Here is a 27,554-nt window from a genome sequence, read left to right on the forward strand (position 1 = left end):
AACACTTCACAAAGATAGAGCCCCACTCCGACGTCTGTGCAGACAAGAAACTTTATTAGTCTGAGGCAGCATTATGTAACTCACATCCTGACCGGTTTCGGCATCACCACGCCTTGTTCACAGGTGATTTCAATATTTTCCATGTGGTCACGAGGCCATAGTATTAACTACATGCCCCAGCATGCATCACCATTGCTTCATAATTTCGAGGCATTGCAATAATGTTAGTGTTTGCCGAATAGCGTTTTTTTTAAAAACAGTTTCCCAGCAAAGTTCCAAATAGTAATGTGCACGTATTCCTTTATCCAGCAAGTGCACTCTAATGCTGCCTATGTCCTTAATAAGGGTCGGCACTGCGGAGCTTCCAAGAGGAGAAAGCAACTCCTCTGTTCCCTTTCTCCCAAATGCGCAACCAAAACCTGCGGCATTCCTTTGGTTGGTGCGCGAGAGCGTGTCATGCCCCCTCCATGAAATACACTACAACAAAACTCCGTTTTTTGGGGGTCACTGACTCTTCAGGGCGGGCTCAAGATTTGCGGGTGTGGAGAAGCCTGCTTGTTGAACACTTCACAAAGATAGAGCTCCACTCCGACTTCTGTGCAGACAAGAAACTTTATTAGTCTGGGGCAGCATTATGTAACTCACATCCTGACCGGTTTCGGCATAACCATGCCTTGCTCACAGGTGAGTTCAATATTTTCCATGTGGTCACGAGGCCATAGTATTAACTACATGCCCCAGCATGCATCACCATTGCTTCATAATTTCGAGGCATTGCAATAATGTTCGTGTTTGCCAAATAGCGTTTTTTTAAAACAATGTCCCAGCATATATATATATATTTCCTACTGGCGGTCACCAGTAGGTAGTTATAGTTAGGACCTAGTTTTCATAGGAAGAGCATTTTTTGTTTTGCTTATAACTTTGGCGTAGTTTGCTGAATCTTCATAAAACTTTCAAAACTAATTCTTTGTTGATATCAGCTCTTATGTTAAAAGTTTGGGGGTGATTCGTCAAGGGGGGCAGAGAAAAAGAGGGGGCCAAAAATGTGTTTGCTCCATCTTAATTTCCATTGGAAACTTTAGACAAGGCTACAGGTTGAACAGGTGAACGGAATACCCCAAATTTGGCAGGGGGAAGGGTCTTGGTCTAGAAAGCACGCTGTTGTTTATTTGGTGTAAATCCGTTCAGTAGTTTTTGAGAAATATTGAAATTTACAGATATTGATATTTGGGAATTCTGCCATCTAATTGGCTGAGGAGTTACGGGCACAAGCTTGCTGCTGATTGGCTGCGAGCGGTTGCAACTAGGAAGTGTTGGCCGCCATTTTGTGATTCCGTTGAAGCGAGTAAGGGAAAAAAAGGGCAAAAAAAGTGGGAAAGAGGAGGGTAGGAGCACTGTAACCTCTGTGGGGTGTTTACAGTGTGGTATAGAGGGGGTGCGAAGCGAAGTATTCACCCCTACCTGTGTAAAAGTGGTGGGCTACAGAAATTAAGTGAGGTATGGCCTAGAGTGTGATGCTGCTAAGGTGAGCTGGTGCGGGACTCGGGGATTAAAGCGTGAGCCCAAACTGTGTGTCTTATGCTTTGAAGTCATGTGCCCAGAACGCTGCACTACAGCTGTGGAAGTAGTGTCAGCATGTGTTATACCTACTTGGATGAACTACTGACCCGTACTGGTCTGAAAGTCCTGGGGTACAGAAAATATGTGTGGTATTGTCTAGAGTCTTATGCAACGAGGAAGTGTTGGCCGCCATTTTGTGATTCCGTTGACGCGAGTAAGGGGAAAAAAGGGCAAAAATCTTGGAAAGAGGGGGTTAGGAGCACTGTAACCTTTGTGGGGTGTTTAGGGTCTGCTATACAGGGGGTGCGAAGCTAACTACTCATACCTAGCGGTCTGAAAGTGCTGGGCTACGGAAATAAGTGAGGATTTGAATACGCGAGTATCAAATACGCGCATGTTTTTAATCTAAAGGACGAACAGACCCTATCGATTGGGTTGCTGCGCAACAACTACAATAGACGCATAGAGATAATAGTCTACATATATTAGGATGGACAGTTGGTGTCAGGATGGCAGACCGGGAAGTGGGTGGAGGGAGGACAGAGGAGTTGGTTCACTTGGCAACATTAAGAAAGGACGCAAGGAGACAATAGTTTACATATATTAGGATGGACAGTTGGTGTCAGGATGGCAGACCCGGAAGTGGGTGGAGGGAGGAAGGAGGAGTTGGTTCACTTTGCAACATTAGCGCGTGTTTATATATGCACAACCTTGGTTTCGAATACGTGCGTGTCCAATACGCGTGTGTTTTTAATCGAAAGGCCGAACAGAACATATCGATTTGGTTGCTGCGCAACAAATACAAGGGATGCATATAGACAATAGTCTACATATATTAGGATGGACAGTTGGTGTCAGGATGGCAAACCGGGAAGTGGGTGGAGGGAGGGGGGAGGAGTTGGTTCACTTCGCAACCCGAACAGACCCTATCAATTTGGTTGCTGCGCAAAAAATACAAGGGATGCATATAGACAATAGTCCTAATATATTAGGATGGACAAAAACATATTGTATACCCACAAGCATTGTGAAATTAAACATATTAGAAACGTGCGCTTACTCTTTTCTTTCTCTTCCATTTAACCAGACTGAGCCACAGAAACGCGTGGCCCGGTACAGCTAGTATATATATAAATATATATATAGTTTCAAATAGTAAAAATACAATATTTAAATGTATATCATTGATATAATATGAATTACATAAATGTAAATAATATTTAAAGCTATATATAAATATATACTTATATAAACACTCACACCTATGTGTGTGTGTATGTTTAAATATATTGTAACACTATTATTGAAAATATACATTTCAAATTATATTAAATGTTTTAGGTTCTGTTTTTAAATTAAGTACTATAAAAAGCATACATAGACATATATGTATATGCTTTTGTGTGTGTGTATATATATATATATATATATATATATATATATATATATATAACATAACAAATAGTATCAAATCATTAAATAAATTACCAAATTATTTTAAATATAAAAAACTATAAAATCCTCAAAACGGCATTTACTAAAAGTATTATAAACATAAACAAAATGTATAAACAAATAATATAAAATGTAACAAATATGCGGATGATAATAATATATACATTTAAACAATATTAAGAAAAGTATTGATGTCTGGGAATGATAGATATACTATTCCCACTCCAGTTTATGCTACAGTAGTCGAAGTGTAGGCTTTCAGATTGGTTAAATTTACTATTCCCACTCCAGTGTGTGCAACAGTAGGGACAGCATTGGTCTTGGAGAGGTAAGATTTACTATCCCCACTCCAGTCTGTGCAAAAGAAGGGAAAGTGTTAGTCTTCAAAGGTGTAAGATTTACTATTCTAACTCAAGATGCTAGGTGGCAGCACAAGGAAAGGACAGGACTGCATTGTATTATGCTAAACACAGAGCATTCCTGCCCTTACATGCAGCACAGCAATGTGGCTTGCTGCGCTGGACTGCGTTGAAGGTATATAAATATGCCCCTAAATGTATTCTTCCCTGTCCAGTCTTTGAAACAGTAGGAAAAGCATTGAATTCTGAAAGGGTAACATTTACTATTCCCACTCCAGTCTGTGCAACAGTACAAAAACACTGGACTTTTGCAGTGAAATATTTACTATTCCCACTGCATTTAGCAAACATTGGACTTTGGAGAGGTTACTTTTAATATTCCCACTCCAGTCTGTGCAACAGTAGGGACAGTACTTCACTTAAAACACACAACATATTTGAATAACCCTATTAATTCATGAAAAATATAAAACAAATATAAAACTCTAAACGTGAACATTATTCATTAACCCCAAAACAATTAAATAATTTACATGATTAAACACTTAATATTTTATTTATTTATTACTTGATTACTTCCCACACTATACCGCCACAAACTTAGCAGCCCACACTTAAAATATAACTAAAATAAATAAGTATAACACAATTAACATAGTTAATATTCAATTAAATAATTACCAATAAATTAATAATTATTACATAATTATTATTTAATTAACTACCCACACAATACAAACCCAGTGGGCCGCACCTAATAAATATCTGTAAAATATAATTATTACAGATTTTACATAATTTTTAACCATATAAATTAATAATAAAAAATCATTAATTGTTAATTACTTAATTTGGATCACTGACATAATATAGAATGACAAAATATAGACTTACCAAAATATAGTCACCAAAATATAGAATGCCAAAATATCGAATTCCTATCTACAAACAGGTAAGTACAACAATATCGAATCCAAAATATAGTTTGTAAAAAATATAGTCAGTCAAAATATCGAATTTTTTAAATGTCTTAAAAGTAATCTAAAATTAATGAACTAATAAATATAATTAACTAAAACATACTTAAAAATACTCAAATAACCTTAAAATTAAGATATAATTAATTTAAGTTAATAATAAAAAAAGTGCAATATTTTACCGTAGGATAGCAGGAGGGTAACATTTAATATTACCACTCCAGTGAGTGCAACAGTAGGGAAAGCATTGGATAGCGTAGGGGTAAAAAATACTATTCCCACTCCAGTGAGTGCAACAGTAGGGAAAGCGTTGGATAGCGTAGGGGTAAAAAATACTATTCCCACTCAAGAGTGCAACAGTAGGGAAAGTGTTCGATAGCGTAGGGGTAAAAATTACTATTCCCACTCCAGAGAGTGCAACAGTAGGGAAAGCGTTGGATAGCGTAGGGGTAAAAAATACTATTCCCACTCCAGTGAGTGCAACAGTAGGGAAAGCGTTGGATAGCGTAAGGGTAAAAATTACTATTCCCACTCCAGAGTGCAACAGTAGGGAAAGCGTTGGATAGCGGGAGGGTAAAAAATACTATTCCCACTCCTGTGAGTGCAACAGTAGGGAAAGCGTTGGATAGCGTAGGGGTAAAAAATACTATTCCCACTCCAGAGAGTGCAACAGTGGGGAAAGCATTGGATAGCGTAGGGGTAAAAATTGCTATTCCCACTCCAGAGAGTGCAACAGTAGGGAAAGCGTTGGATAGCATAAGGGTAAAAATTGCTATTCCCACTCCTGAGAGTGCAACAGTAGGGAAAGCGTTGGATAGAGGGAGGGTAAAAATTACTATTCCAACTCCAGAGCGTGCAACAGTAGGGAAAGCGTTGGATAGCGTAGGGGTAAGAATTACTATTCCCACTCCAGAGAGTGCAACAGTAGAGAAAGCGCTGGATATTGGAAGGATAAAAATTACTATTTCCACTCCAGAGAGTACAACAGTAGGGAAAGCATTGGATAGCGTAGGGGTAAAAAATACTATTCCCACTCCAGAGAGTGCAACAGTAGGGAAGGCGTTGGATAGCGGGAGGGTGAAAATTACTATTCCCACTCCAGATAGTGCAACAGTAGGGAAAGCTTTGGATAGCGTAGGGGTAAAAATTACTATTCCCACTCCAGAGAGTGCAACAGTAGGGAAAGCGTTGGATAGCGTAGGGGTAAAAAATACTATTCCCACTCCAGAGAGTGCAACAGTAGGGAAAGCGTTGGATAACGGGCGGGTGAAAATTACTATTCCCACTCCAGTGAGTTTAACAGTAGGGAAAGTAATGATTTATTATATTATTAAAAATAAATTAAATATCAATTCCAATAAAACATTAATCGAAATTAATAACCAATTTAATTTTATGTAATAATTAATTAGAAATACAACTACCTATTAGGTATTAAAAATTAATAACCTATTCATAATTATTTAACAACTAATTAATTTTCAATAACAAAAACTAATTAATAATAAAAATTAATACCAATTAAAAATTAACAGTAAATTAATTATCAATGCACAAAAAGTATTTTTAATATGTAATTAATTACAATTACATTACTTCCCACCCTATTCCCCTATAAACCCACATCCCACTACAGAAAATACATTAATACAATTATCATAATTATCAAATATTTAATTAATACAAAATAATTACCAATTAATAAAAATGTATTGCCAATTAATAGAAATTAAATACCAATTAAAAATTAATTAACAATAAATTTAAAATCAATAACAATAAATGAAAAAAAATATTTACTTAATTACAATTAAATTACTTCCCACCCTATTCCCCTATAAACCCACAACCCGCTACAGAAAATGAATTTAGAAAATTAACATATTTAACAATTAATCAATTAATACAAATTAATTGGCAATTAATAAAAATTAATTACCAATTAAAAAATAACAATAAATTCAAAATGAATACCAATAAATAAATGAAAATATTTAATTAATTACAATTAAATTACTTCCCACCCTATTCCCCAATAAACCCACAACCCGCTACAGAATTAAATTATGCAAAAATTAAATAACATAAAATTCATTACTTAAAATACATTAAACATACATTACAAAAATTAATATACACTTTTCACACATATACTAACATACAAAACACTTTAAAAAATGTATATTACTAAAAAATCGATATATTTTATGCCTATATTGTATACTTCGATATTTTGACTTCTATATTTTGAAAATCGATATTACTTACCTTAAATTCGATATTTTTAACCACTATATTGTGTCCATTCGATATTTTGTCCATTCTATATTTTTACTTCGATATTATGTCCATTCTATATTTTGGAATCAATATTATGACTGTTTACCACTTAATTTCCCACCATATACCCCTACAAACCCAGCAGCCCAACCCTAATCTATAACTTAAAAATTAGACTTGTTACACAATTTACATAAACAATAATCAATTAAGTAATTATTAACAGAGTAATAATTAATTCATTATTACCTAACTTCACACCCTATACAGCTACAAAACCAGCATCCTGCACCTAATATAGAACCTAAAAATTATAATTATTACACAATTTACTTCATTAATAATCAATTAAATAAGTAATAGTAAATTAATTGTTAATTATTTATACCTAATTAACTTCCCACCGTATACCCCTACAAACCTAGCAACCTGCTACAACAATATAATGGACCCCTTCATGGGAGAAAATTCCCAAGTTGAGGGGGTGGTCAATTTTTTTTTATTTTCAAAACAAAATTCACTCTTTGGGATTTTGCTTTTGAAAATGTTTACAGAGCCGTCCGTCAAAAGGCAGTGCTTGGAAATGCAAGAGATGTCAGCTGGATCTGCGGACAGCTCTAAATTTGGCATTCGGAGTATCCTCACCATGGTGGGAGTAAAGTACTCCACCATGGTGATGCTGCGTACTCTCTTCACCAAACTCAAAATCAGGCCCTATGATATGATACATTTAAAAGCTGTCTACTCTCTGGCTCCTCCACTCCCAGTAGGTCACCCCTGCCTTTGCTCATTAGAATAGTGAAAGTTATAGACACATGGCTAGTTCTTGAGCTTTCCATAATTGGGTTAAATTGCTTCTCCTTGGGAGCTATTCATTCCAACTGAATAACCACATTTACCTTGTCTACTGTTTTATTGCTGAATCATAATAATATCCTATATGAGTTGTTGCATAAACAACTTGTTGCTTGCTTAATTTGAGTAGTCCTTGCCCTCTAAGACTCTATTTGTGAATCTGTCAAGCATAGGATTCTATTTCACTTGGGTTAGGCCATTTTCTTAGTTATACAGGGCATGCCTCTGTAGGGATTTCTTAGATATGCTTCTCAGGCAACGTTTTAGAGCCCTCAACTATTTATATTCCACTTAGAACATTGGATGTAAACATGCTTTTGAGTATGCATATTCTGGTTGATACTCTGCCATGGACATCATTTAGGGGTTGCGAAAGGACCCCTGGAACTGCCTTTGCAACCGCATACTCAAAGGGGGCAAAATAAGTGCCAAGAACACGCTCCTTGTTTTATGCCTATTTTTTTAATTTGTAATAAAAAAAAAGAAGCGCCAGGATCTAGAACAGGACTTTCTCTGGTGCCTGAGGTAAAGAAAACTAGAAGGGTTTGAAATTAATGATGTGCGCATGCATGCAGATGAGTGTGTGTTTGTGTGAGAGACAATGTGTGTGTGTGTGTGTGTATGAGCGTGGGTGTATGAGTGAGATGAATGAGTCAGGTAAAAATGAGAAAAGTGAGAATGAGTAAATGAGAGCAAGAGTGATTGTGAGTGTGTGAAAATGTATGCGTGAGTGAGAGTAAGAGTAAATGTGATTGCGAGTGACAATAAATGAATATGCAACAGTTAGTGTCAATGAATGAGTGAGAATGAGGCAGTAGGAGTAAGAGTAAGTGTGAATGTTTAAGTGAATGAGAGTAAGAGTAAATGAAAGAGAGTGAGCTAGAATGACCGAGTGAGTGTGAGTGAGAATAAATGAGAGTGTGAGTGAGAATGAGTGCATGAGTAAATCTAAGTGACCTTCAATTAGTATGTGGTGCTATGCTTGCGAGTCTGCAGCTGTCCCTAGCATTCTGGCGGTAATTCTTGGCTCATAATTCCACCCATGGCAAAATACTGATGCTGGCATACTGGAAACAGTTACTAGTGTTACAGGTGCTGGTGGCAAAATACTGGCACTGGCATACTATAGGTAATACACCATAGCAAAATGCTGGTCCTGGCATCCTGGAAGTAACCCTTTCCATAAGGGAACCACTAGCATACTGCCAGAAATTATCCCCAAGAATACAGTTGAACAAAAAAAAAAAATTCCCCCCTGGTACTCCACTCATCTTAGAGCTCTTAAAAATCTGCAAGACTTCATAAAGGGAATGGAGGAAGGATTATGAGGAACACAAAAAAATAAGATACCAGCAAACAGTAAAGGCTTACCATAAGAAATCAAATCTGTCCAGGCCTCCTAATTGAAAACAAGAATTAACAAAGCTGCTAACTCCCCTAGGGAGATGTTAAAAATCACTAAAGCACTGCTGGATCCCACCTCCAACGGACCACCCTCTGAGCCCTGCAACAACAGGTGCAATCCTCTGGCCACCTACTTTGAAACCAAAATATCAGACATTTACCACTCTTTTCAAGAAGTGGATGAAACTCCTAATTCCTCCCCCTCGAGTAACGGTATTCAGATGACTCATCCAGTCAAGTCAAGTCAAAAAATCTTTATTCGGTTATTCAAACAGAAAAAAACATAAAAGCACAATATCACTTAATAAATAACACAATAAGACTTGATGTACAAACGTTAAAAGAACAACCCGAATATTAAAACACATGTTAAAAAGTAACAATCACATTTGGGAAAGTATAAAAGTAGCAGCAATACTAGACAATTAACCCTCTATGCTATTTCTGAATTTTAAGGCAGATTTTAAGAAACCGATCACAAATAATGTACATTCAGAGTGTAAAAGTTGGAGATAACTAAGAGCTGGTCTGACCTGGGCGAAGTTCAGTTTTTTTAAAAGGGGCTTTAGATAAAACCTTCAAGGTGAATCATAAAAAGGGCAAATAAATATAAATTGCACCAAATCCTGCGGAGACTCATTGTCGCAGCCGCAGGGAGGTAGTACTTGGCCTCGATGAGAGCCCCTTGGGACTGATAACAAAAGATGATAATAGCCCAGTCTGAACCTACTTTGCAAATACCGGTCGAAGCCCGCCATGGGATAGATAAGGCTCCATTTGGGGTGTAGTTTTCAATAACATACTTTCTGATACTAGGTTTATTCAATTCCACCTCTTCCCGTTGCATTTCTTTTGATAGGAGGAAGGTTTTCCTCACAAACTTTACTTCAGCGCACATGATTGAATCAGGATTTAGAAAAAGTTCTAAACGCCCTATACCAGAAAAGCAATCTTTCAAGTATTTTAACCACAGAATTTTGAGCAAATTGTCCATAGATAGAGCTTCTCTCAGGAGTAGATGGTTTAAGGTCAGATCTTTATTTAACCAACATTTTAACCAGTAGATTAATGGCCGTAGTGCTAAGGTGTCACTTATGAAGGGAATACCAGTTTCTTCATGCACTATTAAGATGGGAGTCCCCTTCGGAACCCCCAGAATCTGTTTCAGGAAGTTGTTCTCTGCGACCACGATATCATTAGCAGCCACATACCCCCAGAGTTCACTGCCATAACTTCCTATTGCCACACTCTTTGCCTGATAAATCTTTAGTAGTGCGGCGATAGGTCTTTTACCCATTTTCCTGGCAAAATTGAAGATAGCAGCGTTAGACCGAGTTATCTCCCCCCTTTTCCTTTGGAGTAAAGCTCCTCATTTTAGTTGATCGTCAAATAGAACTCCCAGATATGAGAATGTTCTGGTAATGGGGACCTTCTCCTCATTAACTCTAAATGTAACTGGCTTCTTGTTACGCTGGCCCACCTGCATTATAAACGATTTAGTGTTGTTAATCGATAAGTCGCGGGCATTCATGAAGCTGTAAAAAGCATTCAACAGGGTAAGACCTCTTGGGGTCCTGGCCCGAAGAAAGGCGTCATCCGCGTATAGTAAAACAGGCAAGCCCTTACGGCTAACATAGGGATAGTCCGCACCAGTATTTATTAAGAATTCCTCCAAATTATTAATATATAAATTAAAAAGAAAGGGGGCCAGAATACAGCCCTGCCTAACACCCCTGTGGACGCAAAAATCCCTAGACACTTTAAGGTCCTGCGAATACCTCACATTAGCCTTAGTGTCCTGATGCATATCCAGCAGGAAGTTAACCAGGTTCGACTCTACCCCCATGGCGCCCATGGCCTCCCAGAGCTTTTCCCGATTAACACAATCGAATGCAGAGGAGAGGTCTATGAACGCCATGTGGATGGTGTCCTGCCGGGCCAAAGTATACTTCGCTAAGATCATATACAGATTAACGCACTGCGCTATTGTTGAGTGAACGGCCGGAATCCATACTGGATTTTGGAGATTACCCCATGTACGTCGGCCCAGGCTGTTAATCTGTTCAGGATTACACCACCCACTACTTTGACCACAGAGTCAATTAGTGATACCAGGAAACAGTAAAGGCTTACCATAAGAAATCAAATCTGTCCAGGTCTCCTAATTTAAAACAAGAATTAACAAAGCTGCTGACTCCCCTAGGGAGATGTTAAAAATCACTAAAGCACTGCTGGATCCCACCTCCAACGGACCACCCTCTGAGCCCTGCAACAACAGGTGCAATCCTCTGACCACCTACTTTGAAACCAAAATATCAGACATTTACCACTCTTTTCAAGAAGTGGATGAAACTCCTAATTCCTCCCCCTCGAGTAACGGTATTCAGATGACTCATCCAGTCTCTCAGAATTCCCTCCCCCCTTACTTTGGAAAACTTTGTTGCACTTTTTAGTAAAATCAAATTTGGAACCCGACTTGAAGCTGCGCTCTTAGAATTCTTGCCCTTGGAGCAGAAATCATTTTCCCCGTTTTGCTTTAGATGGCCAACCTCTCTTTGGAGAAGGACTGGTTCCTCAGCCATGGAAACGCAATATGGTTCAAGATATCCTTTTTTTTTTTAACTTTATTTTTGATATTTGCATAAATGAACAAAGCACAAAAACTCCCCCCCCATTGGCATCAAAACATCACATATGGACATTGACGGACTCATTAAGGCACGGCTAGTCGACCAGAGGTTACACTGAGACACATAGTTACTCAAGACACATTACATATTATCAGATAACATTGAACTTTATGTGAGGTTTGGGCTAGTGCCCGCGTCATCCTCTCCCTCCCCCCTGACTCCAGGGGCGTCCCCCATATCGTCATCAGCGTCTGAGCCCATCGGTGAGAATAATTCCCCACTGGTCCCCTCCGAATCACTATGGGAGGTATGATCCAGGGTCCCTATCGAGGCACACATCAGTCGCCAGGCCAACAGGTCCTCCTGCAGCTTCTTGTCTCTCCTACAACCCTGCATATGTGCTTCCTCAGCCAGAGACCACTCCCGGACATCACTCAACCACCTGGGAATTTTCAGGGCCCTCTGACCCATCCAAATAATAGCTATCCTGCGCCTGGCCAGCACCAGCATCAATTGCGTCAGCTTGTAAGACAATTTCCGCTTTTTCGGTTCAGGTACTAACGCCAACATGCATTGTAAAGGAGTCAGCGTAACTCGAATCCCCGTTGTGGCAGAAATATGGACTAGAGCCTCCCCCCAAAACTCTGGACCAAAGGACATCCCCAGGCCAAGTGTATGAAACCCGCACCCCCCACACCACATCTGGGGCACTCATCCCGCCTACCCGGGGAGTAACATTGGAGCAAGCATGGAGTTATATAGGTGCGGTGCAGGATATTAAAATGAATTAGCTTAAAGCGCGCATTACATGAGACTTTCTTCGTAAGTGCCCCTATGCGCTTGCGTTGACCCTGTTCCACTGGGACGCCTAGATCCACCTCCCAGGCCGCCCACGCCGGAGGTACCGGCGGGGCAGAGTCTCTACGCATGGCGGCATATAACAGGGATATGAGTCGACGTCCCCGGCCAGAAGTCATTAAAACATCCCAGGTGTGAGTCAATGGAGGAATCTCAGGACCCTGTCTCCACAGTGATCTCACTACCTCATGCAATCCCTGGTAATGCAGGAACTGCCCCCTACCTAGGGCAAAAGCCTCCTCCGCCTGTTCGTATGTTACAAAGGTTTCAGAGGGGTACAGATCCGCCAGTACCTCACAGCCTCCCTCCCGCCAGACCCGAAAGGACATGTTCTTCTCTAGCTCCTCCATGGGCGCCAGTATCCACAGCGACAGGTCCCTATGAAAAGGCGCCACCCGCAGCACCCTTTCAACAAAGCGTTGCCAGACATTGGCCGTATGTCTCACGATGTAAGGCAGAGTCTCATCTGCCCCCCTGCCCCTCATCAATGCCATTTGAAGCTCTTGACCCGTGGTCGAACCTGCCAACAGCTGCGTTTCCCAAACCTCTGAGTCAGCAAACCATCTGGTGGCCGGCAGCAGTTGCGCAGCATAGTAATACAGATCGAAGCGTGGGGCCTCGAGGCCGCCCTCATCATAGGAGCGCACCATTGTACGAAGGGCAACCGGAGTCCGCCGGTTTGCCCACAATAGAGACGTAAGGAGCGCATTCAGTGTGCGAAATACCCTAGGGGGATGGGACATAACGTATTCTGCAGAATATAAAGAGTCCTAGGCAACATCACCATCTTAGCGACAGCGAGTCGGCCCATGAGGGACAGCGGGAGGGTGTTCCAGAAGGTCACGGAACGCCTCAGGGACTGGACCACCCTGTCAATATTACAGGCCAGGGATCTCTCCTCTGTAGGTGCCACTAGAATCCCCAAGTATCGAAAAGTATCCACCTCCCAGCGGAGCCCAAGCTCCAGGAAGATAACTCCGGGCCCGAGTCGAATCCCGACAATGGGTAAATCAAAGACTTACGCCTATTAAGCCACAGACCCGACGCACCCCCAAACCTATCCAGTTAATCAAGCAGTACAGGAAGGGCCTCCCTCGGTGCCTTCAGGTAAAACAATGCATTGTCTGCATATAAGGAGATAACGTTGCACGAATCTTCCACTCGTATACCCCACTGTGACATTTCCAGACGGATCCGGACAGCCAAAGGCTCTATTGCAAGAGTAAAGAGAAGCGGTGAAAGGGGACACCCCAGTCGTGTGCCCCTCCACAGCCGCCACTCCTCTGAAAGCGCAGACCCCAACCCTACCCGGGCTCTGGGGGAGGTATATAAAACACGGACCCACCGACGAAAGTTCGGGCCTAGGCCCATCATCTTAAGCACCTTCTGTAGATAAGCCCAGTCCACAGTGTCAAATGCCTTGGCCAGGTCAATCGACACGAGCACCATCTGTTCATCCATCCCCTGAACTTCATGAATGACATGATTCAAGCGCCCCAGGTTCATGGCGGTGTTCCGCCCCGTGATGAAGCCGCATTGGTCCGGGTGGACCAAATGTGCCATATGGGGGGCCAATCGAGGGGCCAACAATTTAGTTCGTATTTTAACGTCAAGCCATCCTTAAAATGCCTAATCTTGATTCCTCATACTGGGGAATTTCTGTCCAATTTCCCTTCTTCAAGTCTTAAGCAAAGTAGCTGAAAAATATGTCAATAGGCATCTTTCTGAATATCGTGAGGCCACATCCTTCCTGCAGCACAATCAAATCAGTTTCCGCCCCAAAAACAGTACTGAAAATGGACTCGTAGCAGTGGAGGATACTAAAAGGTGAGTAGATCAAGGGGGTACAACTGCAATTACACTTCTGGACCTTAGTGCGGCCATTGATACTGTTAACCATACTACACTCTTGGATAGGATCTGCAAGGCCACAGGGAAAGCCCTGAGCTGGCTTTCCATTGTCGGTGTGGCCCCAGACCACAGCGATATGAACCAATGTAACCTGGTCCTGATGATGGCCTAACATTCCTAAAGGCTGAAACGCCGTCGACTCCACAGCGAAATTCCTGGCGCTCTCTTCAAGGATACCTACACAAATTATTTGTATATTACACTCTCATTGACTGTTAGGGTATCCTTAATTTGTACAATTTTAGTTCACTTGCTCGACATTGCGCCCTCCACAGTCGCTGTCCATACCACCTCACGTTGTCACTTGCGCCGTCACAAGCCTTCACGAGCACTTGTGCACAGTATCCAACAGGTTACATGCCATTTAATGTAAAGCAGCACAACCTTTCTGTTTGATCATATGGTATTTAATATGTCAAATGTGTGAATATTCCATTTTTGTTTGCAAAACATTTGGTTTCCTCCCTTTTTTCCCCCTTCTAGATTTATCCTTTAGTAACTTTTGGTACTAGTTAGATTGTCGCTCTATTGACACCCCTTTGAGACATTGTTGTATGTTACAAATGTTTGCCCTAGTCTCATTAGGGTATATGGGCTACCTCCTGTAGTCAGATATCATATGACATCACAGCCATGAAAGATCCAAGGTCATATGATGTAACTTTTTGTGATGTCATTAAGGTCAAAGGATGTGTGATGTCACTTCTGCTACCCCAGACATTTTAGCGTATTGATGTCCATGTACTCTACATTGAGACACAGCAAAGATTTGAGTTAAAACTTACCAAATTTGATTGGTCGGCTCCATTCACCCCACTCAGAATTGAAACCACAGTTCAACCCACTTGCCCTCATTTTCACGGTGTATTGTCTTCCTGCTTTAAATCCATGGATTGTAAGTGTAAATGATTGTTTATTGAATGCTGGACTATATATCTGTGAAATGTAAAAGAAAAACATTCAATTTAAAGGATTTTCACATTACATGTTTAATCACTGCAAAAACTATTTCTTCTTTAAAATGAAAAATAACAATATTTAACACCCTTTCTTGTGTAAAAAAACAAAAACAAAGATCATTCCACGTTAATGTGGTCTGCTAACATTGATATATATTTTTTTAATAATGTGCTCATGGCAATAACCATAAACAGGTCCCATGTTTCATCTCATGGTCCTTATTTAAGGTTTGGCATCAGCCACACTGCCGCAGTGGCGGATACATTGAAAAGCACAGCACTTTTTCTTCATCTACAATGGCATGATCACCAAATCCAGAGAGGTCTGACTTTCATGCTGACATCTTTCCCTGAAACGGCTTCTGCATGAATTCCAGGGCTGGGGAAAGTTCTATTGCCCATGTTATTCCTGAAGCTACACCTTTTAAGTAGACAAGTCCATCTGTGACATGATTAAGGGCTCCCACACACTGGGAATTGTAGAGCTTGGGTGCATTTGAAGATTTTTTTTGTGACTGGAATGGCCATTATTTCATTGGTGGTACTGGACAGAAGTACCACCAGAGGGTTTAAAGTTGGAGGGGCTACCCTTGATTGGGGTGCCCGCCAATGTCTTTCCAGGCAGCAACCAGAATGTCCAAATGATGTCCTATTTTTTGCAGATAGCTTTGCTTTTAGAAACACTGCCTTCTTCCGTGCTCTAAATGCAGGGCAGACTCCTCCGCTAAGGCGGAGGAGCATTGCCCCACTGCTTTCCAGCACTTCAAAAAAGGAAAAATAAAATGATAATAACACAACGTTATTATCATATTCTTTTTCTATGCTGAGGCAGTTTTGCGGGCGTGGCAGGGCAGTGCAGGGCTGGGCTGCTCGCAGAGCAGGGGGAGGAGTGGTTTGGGGTCATTTCTAAGTGCGCATGGTGGTTTGGCCTGACTTCTTGGGATGACCAAACAGTCATGCGCACTTAACATGTTCTACACCCGGCTGTGATGCATAGTCTAGGTGAGGAACATGCCCAGGCTCCCAGCCCCTGTCTGAGAGCAGAACCATGGCACTCATACCAATCACGATGCTGCTGTCATGGTGACAGCAGCATCATAATTGGATTAGGGAAGCCTCGGTGCTTCCTGCTTTCGGTTCACACAGATGGAGAGGGCAGACGAGAGGCGGCAGCAAAGTGATCTTTTCTTTTTTTGTCTTTCCTGTTTTTTAAAAAATGTCCCCTCCTCCCAGCCCTACTAACACTGCACGGGAGCAGCCACCACTGTCTAAACAAGATGTAGCAACACAAAGCTGGACATCCAAAACATTTGACGTTTATTAGCAGATTTCCCAATACTGCTCTGTCTCGTGTTCACCATGAATAGCATTTCCCGGGTCACAATCCCTGTTCTATACTCAAATAGATGTACAGTGGAGTGTCAACATGCTTTTGCAACAGATTTCTACATATTATTTCTACAAGGAAAGAGGGTACAGAGCACACTGCCGAACATCCATGCACCCAGTTCGCATTATGGTAAATGCGATGTATGACAACACTTCAATTAAACTTCTTCCACCAGGGTTGGTTCAGCCAGTGGTGTGTATCTCTAGACACGTGTTTCAGGATAATTGTCCTTCAGTAGAGAGTAACACTTCATTGTAAGGGTGCTGGTAGTCAGACAGCATGCTACCTACCCCCTTTGTTTGCTTGGACTCCTTTGAGAAGATGAGCTGACAAGCTTTGGTTGTTGCATCACGGGGCTTGTAATGAACAACATAACTTGAATCCGTATTGATTTCTGGCAAACAAACAAAGGAGGGAGTGTGCAAACATTTGGAAATTAGCAGTCAAACATGCATCGTGATTAGGGCCAAGATGCTCTGTTCAAGGGACATCTAGCAGGCAGATTATGAAAGCTAAAGTCCCCAAGTTCTCTACACTTGCTACGGGGTCAATGTGCTTTGTTGCATTTCACTCGTATATTACAGACCCCAGTCTTTTTCAGGACTCAATGCATTTTTGCATAAAACTCTTTTCACAGAAGCATTGAGTAACTTGTCCCAACTCCCTGTGGTGCTGCATGCACAAGACTGTTTATATGACTCTGGTGGCTCCTGTTTCTTAGAAGCACCTGATTCTCAGGCAAATTAATCATAAAATAGGTGGATTAGGTAAGGAGTGGTCTGAATCCACTCAGTGTAAATTCAGTGAATTGCTGTCTGTCACGTTCAAGCCCTGATTCGAAAACTACATCTCCCAGAGTGCCTGGAGATTAGTCCGTTGTTTGTGTTGAGGGAAATTCTATATTTGTTTTCTGTTTTCCTTTTTCCGGTGCTTATCACTTTTGTTGCCTGCCTACTTTGAACTCTGAGGAATTCCAGAAGTCTTTCGAGATCCTTTGACCTACCCTGGAGATTACGGAACTATTAAGAAGTTATGAACGAGTGACGCCGTGTTGCAGGCTGATCCGCTGCACGGCGTGTTTAACCTTTTGACCTGGAGCCGCGCTGGAGAATTGAAGCCGTGGCAGAGAAGCCGAGTCGGCGTTTCATGGAACCAGGGTATGTGAGCGCAAGAGAAAGCGTCCTAACGCTATAAAGGAATATTGTACGCTGCTGCCTCTGAGCGTTCACTGGAACTATTACAGAAGCGGCCGCTTCCGTGAATAATTTAAGACTTTTGGAAATTAACGTGATTATCACTACTTGTTTTGTGGGAAGCGCGGAAGCAAATCAGAACGTTTATTTTTGGTGAAGTGATGCCCGGAGATCACAGACAGGCTATTAGACTTTGAGACTTCAGTGAGATGGCGTATTAGCTGCAAAGATACGAAATTGAAACTAAGATTTCAGCTTTCTCATTGTAGCAACATACAGTCGGAAATCTATTGTTTATTCTTTTCTTTATTTTTCTTTCATCACATTCTTCTTGGATGATTGTGGCAGTCTAGTGTAGTGAGTATTACTGGTGTCTCTTTACCTCTCATTCTACTGTTTGTTCATTGGGGAGGGGGTGTGTATTTACACGTGTCTTTTTGTGTATTTCTGCAGACTATTTACAAGCGAGCACAGACAGACCCTTCACACGTCTTCGCCAGCTGTAGATGGTTTTTGGCTGCCAGCCTGTTTATTTTACTTTCTCCATTTTTTCCCCTTCCCTGGGGGGGGTCTCCCTGACTGAGTTTGTATATGCGTAGACTCGGCGGGGGGACTGTTCCTAGGGAAGAAGGAAGTAGGCAACGTCATCGCTCCTGCTGCTTCTGAATGTCCAGGTTAGTCATCCTGCCTTAGACGTGACAGAGTGACAAGCCCACGTTTTCTTGCGGCCCGAGCGATGGATACTAATACTGTCTTACAAACCTTGTTAGAGTCCCTGACAGCTTTACGGGTAGAAGTAGATGCAGTGAGAGGGGAGAACCATGATATGCGTACTGAGATGGGGGCTCTCAGACGTGAGACGTGATGTCGAAGGACTGGCTCGGGCCAGATCGGGGGGAAAGCAGTATATCAGAGAAGCTACATTACCCCCCCCCCCCTGTTCATTCAGTTTCTCACCTAGCTCCTGGAGGCCAGGGTCCTTCTACCATTCAGGTTATACAACCTGTTCAGCTACCTTTGGCCCCGCCCGAGAGATTCTTGGGGGATCCTAAGAAATTCAGCACCTTCCTGGGGCAGTGTAAATTGCATTTTATGTGCAAACCCACAGTATTTCCGGATGACCATTCTAAGACAGCTTTCATGTTGTCCTATCTAGGTGGCAACGCTGCAAGCTGGTCCTTCCCTCTTATAGAGAAAAACGATCCTGTATTAACTAGATTTGATGATTTTTGTGAGGAGATGCGTAAGTTGTTTGATCGCAAGGCGCATATGTTGTCCTTGGATAGAGAACTTATAACGCTAAAGCAAGGGTCACTAGATTTGTTAACGTACATTACCCATTTTAATCGTCTTGTTGTCGAGACTGATTGGCCTACTGCCAAACGAGTTTCCTTGTTTTATCAAGGATTGAGAGGGGAACTGAAGGATGTTCTGGCTCAAGTGGTGAACATGCCCACTTGTTGTGAAGAATTGATCGACTTGACTATACAGTTAGATCATCGTCTACAAGAAAGGAAAGGCGATAAACAGCGCTATGAATGGCGGTTTCCAATCTCCAAACCTAGAGCGGCATCGGAGGGAGCCTCCTCCACGGATACCACAGAACCCATGCAAATAGGGGGAATCAGAGGCCCGCTGAGTACCGAAGAAAGAACACGTCGAAGAAACCAAAAACTGTGTATGTATTGCGGAAAGCCTGGTCATTTCATCAAGGACTGCAAGGCCAAAACAAAGAGAAGTGGGAATATACCTGCTGTTGAGTATCCCATTTCGGAGTCGGGAAACGAGAAAGCTCAAACAAATCAGAGGCCTTTGATTTGAGCTTTGACAGAGTTAAAGAGGTCTCTCATGCAATCGCTAATACCATGCAACCTGCTGTGCCCCATATGAATTTGTGTGTTACCATTACATGGAATGGGAATATACCAGTCATGATTCACGCTATGCTTAATTCCGGAGCAACGGGCAACTTTATTGATGTTCAATATGCCAGGAGGCTGGGTGTTCCTTGCATTGAAAAAGAAGTACCCGAAGCGGTGAAGGCTGTAGACGGATCAGATTTGACATCAGGACTGGTGTGTTATCATACCTGTCTATTGCTGATGCAAGTAGGACATGAACATTATGAACGCATAGCCTTTGATCTTATTGATGCTCCTCAGTTTCGGCTGATTTTAGGTATGCCATGGTTAACCCAACATGACCCCATGGTGAAGTGGGCCGCTCGTTCCATCACCTTGAATTCTGTGTATTGTGCGGAACATTGCATGGCAAGACATTTTCACGAAGAGATTACTCTCGAAACACCTGCTCGCACGTTGGCTTCGGGAGGAAGAGAGAAGAGAGCGAATGCCATCACTACGCTCCCTCCGGTGTATCAAAAATACCATGAAGTCTTCAGCGAAAGGGAAGCCAGCAAATTACCCCCTCATCGGGATTATGATTGTGTCATCGAGCTAGAACCTGGCGCTAATATACCGTGTAGCAGGGTCTATGCTCTCACGGACGCAGAAAACATATATCTTCAGCAATACTTGAAGACATTGTTAGAATCTGGATTCATTCGTCCATCTACGTCTCCTGCATCGTCGCCTCTCTTCTTTATCCCTAAGAAGGAAGGAGGCTTAAGAACTTGCATAGACTATAGAGCTATAAATAGGGTGACCAGGAAGAATAGATACCCATTGCCATTGATCCCCGTCTTGCTGGACCAGCTAAAAGATGCCAGAATCTTTACCAAGCTGGATTTGAGGGGGGCCTATCACCTGGTGCGAGTGCGAAGTGGAGATGAGTGGAAGACTGCCTTCCGGACTAGATATGGGCTCTATGAATATCAAGTGATGCCGTTTGGCCTCTGCAATGCTCCTGCAGCATTCCAGTACTTTATGGACGACGTTTTGCGAGGTTTATTGGATGTGTCATGTATTGTGTATATAGATGACATATTAATATACTCATCCACGGAAGAAGATCATGTCCAGCATGTGATGGAAGTACTGGAACGCCTACGTCAACATGAGTTGTATGCCAAGTTGGAAAAATGTTTCTTTCATACAGGAGAAGTGGAGTTCCTGGGTTATGTCATCGGCCCGAATGGTATACAGATGGATACAAAGAAAACGCAAGCCATTATCCAGTGGGAATCCCCTTCGAATGTAAAAGCCTTGCAGAGTTTCCTAGGATTTTCGAACTTTTATAGAAGGTTTATCAAAGACTTCTCCAGGGTTATCCAACCTTTGACCCATTTGTTAAAAAAAGGAGCTAACTTCAAGTGGTCTGAGTTAGCGGAAGACGCCTTTGTAACTTTGAAGAAATGCTTTGTTACTGCTCCTATTCTCCGACATCCAGATACTAGGCAACCTTTTGTACTGGAGACGGATGCCTCTTATTATGCTATCGGAGGTATTTTGTCACAGAGACATCCAGATACGGGGCAACTGCATCCGGTGGCCTATTATTCCCGTAAGCTATCCCCTTGTGAGATAAACTATAGCATTACGGACAAAGAGTTGCTTGCTATAAAAAGAGCTTGTGAGGAATGGAGACACCATCTCATGGGGGCTAGGCATACAGTGGAGATATTCACTGATCATCGGAATCTCCTTTTCTTGAAGAGTGCACGAGCATTAACACCACGCCAATTAAGATGGTCGTTATTCTTCTCGGACTTTGATTTTGTGATCAAATACCGTCCAGGTCCGCAAAACGGGAAAGCCGATGCACTGTCCAGACCTGAATCTGCAGTGAGAGATCAACTTCCTCCTGTTGAGGAACCCCCTGCGATTCTTCAATAAGTTTTCTTTCCCCCCTCTGTTTCAGCAATCACAAGTTCTGAGGATTTCCTGAAGCAGGTGGAAGAAGAAGTTAAAGGAATGGATGTGCAAACGTGGATTGATGTTGAACCACAGCAAAGAACAATTCGAAACGGACTCCTCTTTAGGGATAAGCTGTTGTACGTGTACACACCAGACTTACAAAACCAAGTTTTGAAATGGACTCATGATTCGACTCTAGGAGGACACCTGGGGGTTCAGAAAACCCTGCAAACCGTCCTTCGGTATTTCTGGTGGGAAACTATGAAAAAAGACATTACTGAATATGTAGCTCAGTGTCCAGTTTGCATCCAGGCGAAAGCTCTCCATCAACGAAGTAGTGGTCTGTTACGCCCTATACCGATCCCTCCAGCCCCATGGCATACAGTCTCTATGGATTTTATTGTGGAGATGCCTCTCAGTCACGGCAACAATACCATCTTAGTGGTCATAGACCATTTAACCAAAATGGGTCATTTTATAGCGTTAACTAAATTACCTACCTCTGCTGAGTTGGCCTTAGTTTTCCTGCAAAACGTGGTGCGGTTACATGGGGTGCCTTCTGTTCTTATTACTGACAGGGGCTCTCAGTTTACCTCTAAGTTTTGGAAGGCGCTGTGTGACATCTTAGATATAGATGCCCGTCTGTCAACAAGTTATCACCCTCAGACAGATGGGAAAACAGAGAGATTAAATCAAACACTCGAACAGTATCTGAGGTGTTTTACTCTGCAGCGCGGAGAGGAATGGAGAACGTTGTTGTGGATGGCAGAATTTGCCTACAATAGCGCTACCCATTCTTCATTGGGATGTTCGCCTTTCTTTTGTATCAATGGTTTTCATCCCAATTTTCTGCCCTTTGAACACCCTGGCCTATCCTCCCTCCCTTCTATCCAGGAGCATCATGCTCACCTTACAGCTATAGCACAGGAGACTGGAGAACAGTTGGCAGCAGCCAGGGACCATGATAAAAAGCAGGCAGATAGAAAAAGAACTCCTGCGCCTGAGTACACGATAGGGGACAAGGTATGGTTGAGTACAAGATACCTGAAACTGAAAGGAAATACAAGATTGCAGCCTAAATATGTTGGCCCCTATTCCATTCTTGCTGTAATCAATCCAGTGGCTATGAAATTACGTCTCCCCTCAACATGGCACATACACCCAGTGTTCCATGTATCCCTTTTGAAGCCGTATGTGGTAGGCACTCGTGAAATGAAGAGGCCACAACCTGTAGAGATCGATGGGGAGGTGGAGTATGAGGTGAGAGAGGTGCTTGATTCAAGGAAAGTGGGAGGTGTGCTTCAGTACTTGATTGATTGGAAAGGGTATGGGCATGAGGAACGCTCCTGGGAACCTCGTTCCAACCTCCACTGTCCTGGCCTCCTGAGACGTTTCCACGCTCAGCACCCTTTAAAGCCTGGTGGACCGCCGAGACGTCGGTCTTAGTGAGGGGGTTCTGTCACGTTCAAGCCCTGATTCGAAAACTACATCTCCCAGAGTGCCTGGAGATTAGTCCGTTGTTTGTGTTGAGGGAAATTCTATATTTGTTTTCTGTTTTCCTTTTTCCGGTGCTTGTCACTTTTGTTGCCTGCCTACTTTGAACTCTGAGGAATTCCAAAAGTCTTTCGAGATCCTTTGACCTACCCTGGAGATTACGGAACTATTAAGAAGTTATGAACGAGTGACGCCGTGTTGCAAGCTGATCCGCTGCACGGCGTGTTTAACCTTTTGACCTGGCGCCGCGCTGGAGAATTGAAGCCGTGGCAGAGAAGCCGAGTCGGCGTTTCATGGAACCAGGGTATGTGAGCGCAAGAGAAAGCGTCCTAACGCTATAAAGGAATATTGTACGCTGCTGCCTCTGAGCGTTCACTGGAACTATTACAGAAGCGGCCGCTTCCGTGAATAATTTAAGACTTTTGGAAATTAACGTGATTATCACTACTTGTTTTGTGGGAAGCGCGGAAGCAAATCAGAACGTTTATTTTTGGTGAAGTGATGCCCGGAGATCACAGACAGGCTATTAGACTTTGAGACTTCAGTGAGATGGCGTATTAGCTGCAAAGATACGAAATTGAGACTAAGATTTCAGCTTTCTCATTGGAGCAACATACAGTCGGAAATCTATTGTTCTTTTCTTTATTTTTCTTTCATCACATTCTTCTTGGATGATTGTGGCAGTCTAGAGTAGTGAGTATTACTGGTGTCTCTTTACCTCTCATTCTACTGTTTGTTCATTGGGGAGGGGGTGTGTATTTACACGTGTCTTTTTGTGTATTTCTGCAGACTATTTACAAGCGAGCACAGACAGACCCTTCACACGTCTTCGCCAGCTGTAGATGGTTTTTGGCTGCCAGCCTGTTTATTTTACTTTCTCCATTTTTTCCCCTTCCCTGGGGGGGGGTCTCCCTGACTGAGTTTGTATATGCGTAGACTCGGCGGGGGGACTGTTCCTAGGGAAGAAGGAAGTAGGCAACGTCATCGCTCCTGCTGCTTCTGAATGTCCAGGTTAGTCATCCTGCCTTAGACGTGACACTGCCACTTCTGAGGGGCAAAACAACTTTGGATGCTGCTGTTGCCATTTAGTTGGGCAGAGGACCTCTGATGTATTAAGTAATATTGTCCTCTTTTTTTGCAAGCTTTAAAGTGTTGTCCAGACACTTAGGCTATACATGTCATGTGCCTGACAATGGACTTTGAATAATGTGAGCTGAGATCCATATTGTCTCAAATAGAGTCCAAATTATATATCTGTTTAGGATGAAGTGTGAATTTAATCATGCATTTTTGAAAAATCAAGCAATACACACTTTGTTTAATGCTCACATAAATATCAAATGTTGTACACATTTCTTCCAAATATCTTTGCGAACCCTGTTCATGATTTACATTAGAGTCAACGCAGCCTTAGCGAGCCAGACTTCTTAAATCATGCATGTTGGCAGTGAGAGTTGGGAAGGAAAGTGAGCTCTGTTGGTGCACATTTAGCGAGAGGTATAATGACTCAATGGAGTAAACATCCCGAGGGTCAGATTTACTAACAGGCCTCGTCAAATGGAGGGGGCAGGAATCTGCTAGGATGCGGCCCATTCCCGGCCTCTCTCTGCTACCTTGCACTATGGTTGCAGGGCGCCTGTGTTGCACACAGGATTGTTTTTGTGCATGCAAGGACACCAGACACCATCCTGCACGAGATCAATCCTGTGCAGCGTTTTCGCCTTTCTAGGTGTGCTGCAGAATGCAGCACATATAGAAAGAGGAAAAAAACTAGGAGAAATAAACATATTTCTCCAAGTTAGGCCTGCCCGAGAAGACATAACATTTTGATGCATTCTCAGGTTTAATATTGTTAATACATTTGGACTGTACCAAAAACCATCGGTGGGTGCATGGGGATACCAACGCTCCACCGATGGAACGTCTTCCCGGGGCAGAGTAACGCAAGGCAGCAACTTGCTCTGCCTGCAAATTGGCTCTGTGTGGCATTGTAAATCTCACTTAAGAACTTGCGTTGCCATTGAGTCACTTTACTTGATGCAAGGGAAATGCAAGCCATTGATAATCCTGGGCCATGCTGTGGGAATCTTTGTAAGACTAAATGTTTGAAGGTTTGAATTATCAGTCTTTCATTTTCCGAGCTCTCTTGTCCAAGCGTGATGGTTATGCATGACTTAATGTGTTTAGCCCTCAGATTGGAAGCTTGAAGATTTCTTTAGCACTCAATAAACTGCATTCCACTCAGTGTGTAAATCCAACTGCGCGTTAACCTCTTTCAACTATTCTATGACATAATAATGAGGTAAAAAATATTCAGATACAAAAGTATCACACAGAAATATCGATGACAAAAATATAAATTCTACATACATACTATGTAAAGTACATTATTGACTCCAAAAATAAAGTGTACAAAAATCTTAACATTACATAGGTAATTATATATATTTAAAAGTATTTAACATTATAACTTAAAAAATATCAATTAAAAAAATATATATCATAAAAAATGTAAAGACAAATTTAATAACTTGCAAAATCTAAACAATGTATTGTTAAGAAACATATCTAAACAAAAAGTAAAAATATTTAACAATTATTATAAAATAAATTTAACTATTAAAAACAAATATAATAATCAAATAAAATACATCAATAATAATTTACATGTTATAAATATATATCTATACATGAATATATTATATAATATTTTTTATTATCCATTTTAATTATTAAATCACTATAATTAAAAATACAAGACACATCTCTACAATTAAATGTGCTACATAATAAAACACAAAACATTATAAGATGTAAAATAGAAATATAACATTAAAATAGATATACACTTTAAAGTAAAGTAGAAACAACTATCTAAATCTACTACAAAAAATATAAAATAATAAACAAATTATCAATATATATTTATAAATGGTCTTTATTTTTATACAACATAATTTTGTTGTTGACAGCCGAGTCAGTCCTGGTACAGCCAGGATTATCAGTAGCATGCAATAATTGACAGTGATGCTGATATCAACATTTGCAATATTGAGATAATACAATTTGAAAATTCGGACTATCTGAATGAAAAACGTAATAACAAACAATAGTGCCATGTCCGAAATATAGAGTCAGAAACATGTAATTCCGAGCCACCCATATTGAAGAGAAACATAATCATAGTCCAGGCTGCCCCACAATCATGTCATCATGACAGCTCCCCAATAGCAAGAAATAGGGGGTGCAGGTTCCAGATCCGCCCACCTCCTCTATATTTTGGGATGTTGCTGAGGGCACCCCCTCGCCTTAAAAATGGGTATCACCAGGCTCATTGTGAAATCTAGGCCCTTCTTCCAGACTACAACCAACGGTAGGGACACATCCTTTCAAGCTCTGGCGATATAGCTCGTAACCAGCATCAGACAAAAAAACAGCAAATGGCGCATGTACCTATTGCCCCCTATTCCCTCAGTAATATGCAGCATGGCCAGCCGTGGCAAAAGGGGAATATCCCATCCCAAAACGTCCGAAAGGCATGTGATCACCCCTCGCCAAAACCTCGACAGCGCTGTGCACTGCCAAACCGTGTGTATGAGAGTGTCCTCTGCAACCCCGCAATGGGGGGAAGCGATCAGTCCCACGCGCCAGAGCCTATGCCCAGTGAAGTAGGCCAGTTGGAGGTATTTGAATTGAATAGGTCTGAGGCGTGCCGCAATAGCCGCACTGCGTGGGGACTCCAACGCCTCCACCCAATCGTCATCATCCATGTGGCCCAAATCCAGCTGCCATGCATCTTATGTTTTATTCAGTGTAGTGGGGCCATTGGTCACAAGTGTGCAATATATTTTAGTTATCTTATGGTCACCCAATTCTCCCATAAAGACTTTGGCCTCATTGGGGTTAAAGTCAGGTATGTCTTCTTGATGGGCTATCTAGGGGGAGAAGGCATGACGGAACTAGAGGTACCTATAAAATTGGGAGTGGGGCATGTCATATTCTGTCTGGTGTTCCTGGAAGGATTTTAAGTGCTGACCGTGCAAGACCGCCCCAACTGTGTTGATCCCAATGGCCTCCCAGCCCCAAAACCCAAACGACAGTGACAACTGTGTAATAGGCCATTATGCCATGGGGGTTTCCTTTTTCAATCTACCCCACCATCCCATACCACACAATGCCCGCCTCCAGGTCAGAAACACTGTCCTGGTGGTAGGCAGTAGCATTCTAAGGCCAGAGTATAGGATCATATGTAATGGCGTGGTGCACATCAGCCAATGTTCAACCACATATGCCAGATCTCGTCTGTCCCTGTACCACCAGCCATTAAGAATAAGGAGATGTGAGGCGGCATGGTATGCCTGGATATCAGGATTTGCCATACCCCAGCAATAAGTAGATTGGAAGCAAGTCC

General features: G+C 42.0%; 1 protein-coding gene across 3 annotated transcripts in view; it reads right to left on the bottom strand.

Annotated features, from left to right (window-relative positions):
* LOC147697185 (interleukin-5 receptor subunit alpha-like) overlaps positions 1 to 27,554 on the bottom strand; it is a 360,931-nt gene that overhangs the window by 44,546 nt on the left and 288,831 nt on the right. For all 3 annotated transcript variants that reach the window (XM_086934250.1, XM_086934252.1, XM_086934251.1), the window contains one exon: positions 15,078 to 15,228. In XM_086934250.1, the coding sequence (XP_086790376.1) occupies positions 15,078 to 15,228 (151 nt within the window). The remainder of the gene's footprint in view (positions 1 to 15,077; positions 15,229 to 27,554) is intronic.

This window comes from Lissotriton vulgaris, chromosome 8 (genome assembly GCF_964263255.1).
Source record: "Lissotriton vulgaris chromosome 8, aLisVul1.2, whole genome shotgun sequence".
Taxonomy (NCBI): domain Eukaryota; kingdom Metazoa; phylum Chordata; class Amphibia; order Caudata; family Salamandridae; genus Lissotriton; species Lissotriton vulgaris.